A 5000-nucleotide genomic window follows, 5' to 3' on the forward strand; every position below is an offset into this window, starting at 1 on the left:
TACGTTCATTCACTCCCTTTCTCCCTTCCAGCTCACTCACTCATTCTATTCCCTGGTGCTTCATTCTATAGCTCTCCTATTCCATCCCCTCTTCATCCCCATCTCCCCCCTCTCTTCCCCTTCCTCTTCCTCACCTGCGTCTCCGTCAGCATCAGACTGGTGGCCACTTCGAACCGCTTAGGTCTCGACAGGTACTTGTTCTCCCGGAAGTGTTTCTCCAGTTCGAGGAGTTGCTGCGACGTGAAGGCGGTGCGTGGGCGTCTCGTCTTCCCTAGGAGGCTGTGCTGGCCCATACCTGCAACGAGGAAGGTCAGGGGTTAGGTCAGGTCAGGTTAATAGTGCAGACATGGGGTTAGAAGTTCAGACATGGGGTTGGTCCAGACAAAGAAGATGGGATCAAGGCAATGGTGTTGTCAGTGTATCGTTGTTTGAGGGAAGTTTGAGTTTGTTTGAACTTTCTTTAGGTTGTAGAAGTTTCCGAAATGTATGAAATTAACTGTGTGAAATTAACTTCATTGCAGATCTCGTATCAGGATCAAAATACCTCCCTGAAAAGACGAGAGACCGTGGTGGCAAAGGGGGTCTTATCGGATCACCCAGAATCGAATCCTTCACCCAGAATCCAAAGCCTATGACACTCCTCCACATGGAAACCCGGAGCCCCACCCACACATGTGCAAGGATGACTCCTGAATATCTGATGACGTCAAGCCCCGCCCACACACGTGCAAGGACAGCCCCTTCCACGAGTCTCGGATCCAGCGCCCGCCCTCGCACGTGCCACGCCGTATCCGCTTCTCCTCCCTCTCCCCGCCTTCGGATATCGCGAAGGAAATAGGGATAATGGTCGAGCAAATCCCCGTTAGCGAATGAGGGAATCGAGGAGAGAGGAGAAAGATGAGAGGGCGCGACCCTGCACGTGGCATGACGACTTGACACGTGCCTGCAGCTGGGGACACGTGTCTGTGCTCATCTCTTTACCAACATTACATCTGTCACTTCCCGTTAGTTCTCTTTCTCCCTTTTTTGCTTCCAGGACCACATGTGTCCACGGAGAGGAAATAGAAAACGAAATAGAAAGAAAAAGGGAAGAGCTGAGATAAATTCCCTACGAGCCCAAAGCACAACGGACGTATTTTGATAAGTGACATTGCTTACCCTTCTCAAAAAGTAAAAAAAAAAAAAAAAAACTAATACAAAATAAAACAAATAAATAGATCTTTACCATAACTCATACCCAAATGAAACTAAAACAAACAACAAAACTAAAATTTACATCAACCACCTATGAAAATGAAACATAGACACCTCAACACCCACCAAGCTGAAGATAAACAAACGAGGAACGAGAAGCGCAACTGGCGACGACGCAGGAGGACGCCAGGGGTTGGGCGCCGAACACGGAGTCGGCCAAAGGAAACCGTAGACGGCGGCGATTGAGCGAGAGTGATGGCTGGACGAGCGACATTATCCTATTGATCAACCTGTTCGACTTCCGCTGAGTTGAAATGTTAAAGTCTTCGGTCAGCGTGCGTGTGTGTGTGTGTGCGTGTGTGTGTGTGTGTGTGTGTGTGTGTGTGTGTATGTGTGTGAATTAAAGTTTATTCCAATGTTCTCTTTTCCATTCACCTTGTGTGACTGAAGCGTGATGTTGGCTGACCGCCCTGTTCTTTGTGCCAAGGCCCATTTTCTTTCGATTGACAAGTATTTTTCCTCCTTTCTTCCCTCTCCGGATTGAAATTCCGATGAAGAGAAGGGAGAAGAGAGAAGGGGAAAAGATGGAACTGATTAGCAAAGGGACAGACACTCGGTTTAAAGAGGAAGAAGGAATCGCCATTTTTAACAACGTCTTTCTTCTTCCCGGCTGTCTGTTTCTGCATTTCTTGTTTCTTTTTGTAGCATTTTGTCATTTCTTTTTTATTTTCTTCTTGCTATTATTCTCTTTATTGTTTCTCTTATTTATATTTTTTTCATCTTTATTATTATCTTCATCCTTTTCCCTCTATCTTCGAACTTTCCCGTTTCTACCTTCAAGCATGAACGATCAGTTTAGTTTTACGTTAAATCATTATTTTATGCCTTTCTGTTCTCTCACTTCTATTGCTTCTATTCCTATTTTTTTTTTTTTTTTTTCCCCTACCTAACTCTCCCAACAAACTATTTCTTTTTTCTTTTTCCTCGTTCGCAACCGCCTCCTTCCCATTTTCCGGATTTTTCCCCTCTCCCCCTCTCGCCGTTGCGTTTAACAGTCCGTGTCAGGAATAAATGCGATGCTAAATATATGTAAATGGGCAACCGTGGCCGAGACTTGAAAAGCGCGCCAATTCGTGTCATCGTGCGCTAATGGCGGATAAACAAACGACGATCGCTCGGCGCAGATGGGAAAATATCGACAGGCACATTACCATTATTTTTCTCCTCTTCCCTCTCTCTCTTTCTTCTTTCTCTTTGTTTTCTTCCTTTATCATCTGTATCCGCATGTCTTCTTTTTTTCTGAGAGTGGGTGTATCCCGCGCGAAGCTATAAAATTTCTTAGGTTATTATTTATAAATCAAATCTTCAGGCGAAAAATATATTTTGCCTTACGGGTATTGTTATTATTATCATTATTGTTTTGTTTCTCGTTTTGTTATCCACATCTTTATTATCATCATCGTTTTCACTGCTATTACTTTTATAACTCTTATCTCTGTTATCAACAACAGCTGCATTATCATCAAAAATCATCGCTATCAATTTACTAAAGGGGAGAAAAATATTTTCCACCCGTTTCCGAAACCGAGGATGAAACTTGATCGGCCTAATGGAATATCCCCCACCGCATATGTAGGGGAAGGAAGGAAGGAAGGGAATCTTTACGAGCGTAACCCCTACCCTCCTCCTCCTCCTCCTCCTCCCCCCACCCTGTCCCCTCTCCCCTCCCTGCCCCGACCCCTTCCCCTCCCCTCCTACATCAATAGTGTGACTAATGAACCCTAAAATATGTCCGCGCGGGGGGAAATGATCAGTTACAATCCATTGAGAGATTGGCTCTGGATTACCGAAAATCTGTTGATATGTAACACACGCATTAGCCCGTTTGTCACGAGGCTTTTTGTGGACATATTAGCTTATCGAGGTTTGCGAGCCGCCTCGATCACCTTCGACGCCGGAGAGACATCTGGTGGCGGAACTTGCGTTATGCTAATGAAGGAAAGGGTTATAAATAGTGCGGCTTATATTCAGATGTAGATATGTACTTGTTGACAAACAGTTGATACACGAATTTGTATTAATTTGTGGGCATATTTTTGTGTGCATATGTGCGCGTGTATACGATGCATATATATATATATATATATATATATATATATATATATATATATATATATATACATACATACACACATGTGTATACGTACATACATATATATAAATACATATATATAGAGAGAGATATACATACATACATGTGTATATATGTATATGTATATATATATATATATTATATGTATGTATATGCACACACACACATATATATGTATATAGATAGATTGATAGATACATAAATATATATATATGTATATGTATGTATATATCTGCGTATATATATAAATATATATATATATATACTCACACACACACACAGAGCGAGAGAGAGAGAGAGAGAGAGAGAGAGAGAGAGAGAGAGAGGGGGGGGGGGAAGAGAGAGATAGAGGATGGGGGATGATAGAGAGAGAGCGGGCGGAGAGAGGAAGAGATGGAGAGAGAGGGGGGTAGAGGAGAGGAGGGGGTACATTGTGAGAGAGAGGAAAGAGAGAGAGAGAGAGAGAGAGAGAGAGAGAGAGAGAGAGAGAGAGAGAGAGAGAGAGAGAGAGAGGGGAGAGAGAGAGAGAGAGAGAGAGAGAGAGAGAGAGAGAGAGAGAGAGAGAGAGAGAGAGAGAGAGAGAGAGAGAGAGAGCGAGAGAGAGAGAGACTTTACTAGCTTGTTCCTCTCCGCGACAGGTTGGCGGTGCCGGCCATAGCCAATCCATTTGTCCCGTTTATACACACTTCATTGCCTGGTTCTGTTAGCCTTGATTAAACATCGTCCAATTTATTCATTACTTTTGCAGTCATTTGGCGGCGGTTCACAGCACTGCAGGGAGGATTGTGTGTTTTTTCCCTCTTTAATAAGCATTTTTTTCGAAGTTAAGTCGGTGTTATTTTTATATCACATTGACCTAATGCCTGTGGGGATTCATTCATAATATTCTATATATGCTCTATCGCCTTCCCTTTCTCGCTTTCGCTTACGTAGACAATGAATAAGTAAAGACAATCTAACTGTTGTTTAAGCCAAGAAACAGTCGGCTCCGAGGAGGGGAATGGGGCAGTTGCGTGTAAACAGACGTGTATTTATATTCTAACGAAAAACAAACTTCTGGTCATCTGTTCGTTCATTTAATCAGTATCTGGAATTTTAAAGCATGCATTATCAGGTTATTCAAAAGCAAGGAGTTATTGATATCATATTTATAAGGAATTCATAACGTCTGTGTACTGATATAAACCAGCGTTACCTCCGAGAGAACTCCTGCCATTACGCTTGGCCGATCATGACACCACGCGCGAATGCCCTTAGACTGAAACTCCCCTTGACAAACCATACACTAATGAACTTTAAAAGCCTCGCGGTCGTAAAACCATTATTCTTGCGGCTCTTCAAATTCATCACCTGATCCAAGCGCGGGGCCTATCTATTTCGGCTACACCGCCACCGACGCGCGCGCAAATGGCTAACAATGAAGCGTTATTCATTTGTTTGATTTGCGCGAGTCTCGCTCGACCGCCCGGAAAATCACTTATTGTGAAGCGCATCAGGGGGGGAGGGAAGAGGACGGGAGGTTGCCAGATACGGCCGGGGATCGTAACAGCCCACTTGTTACCTTCTATCAAGACATTATACAAACAACGAACGCATCTACATCATTCTTGGGCAAACATTCTTTCTTCTCATTTGCGCGAATTCTTTCCCTTTT

The 5000-nt window shown here is 43.6% G+C and overlaps 1 protein-coding gene across 1 annotated transcript in view; it reads right to left on the reverse strand.

Annotated features, from left to right (window-relative positions):
* Window positions 1-5000, reverse strand: part of LOC125028213 (motor neuron and pancreas homeobox protein 1-like) — a 65045-nt gene that overhangs the window by 2260 nt on the left and 57785 nt on the right. Inside the window, exon 3 of the mRNA XM_047617610.1 lies at window positions 135-295. Within this exon, the coding sequence (XP_047473566.1) occupies window positions 135-295 (161 nt within the window). The remainder of the gene's footprint in view (window positions 1-134; window positions 296-5000) is intronic.

Source organism: Penaeus chinensis, chromosome 8 (genome assembly GCF_019202785.1).
Source record: "Penaeus chinensis breed Huanghai No. 1 chromosome 8, ASM1920278v2, whole genome shotgun sequence".
Taxonomy (NCBI): Eukaryota; Metazoa; Arthropoda; class Malacostraca; order Decapoda; family Penaeidae; genus Penaeus; species Penaeus chinensis.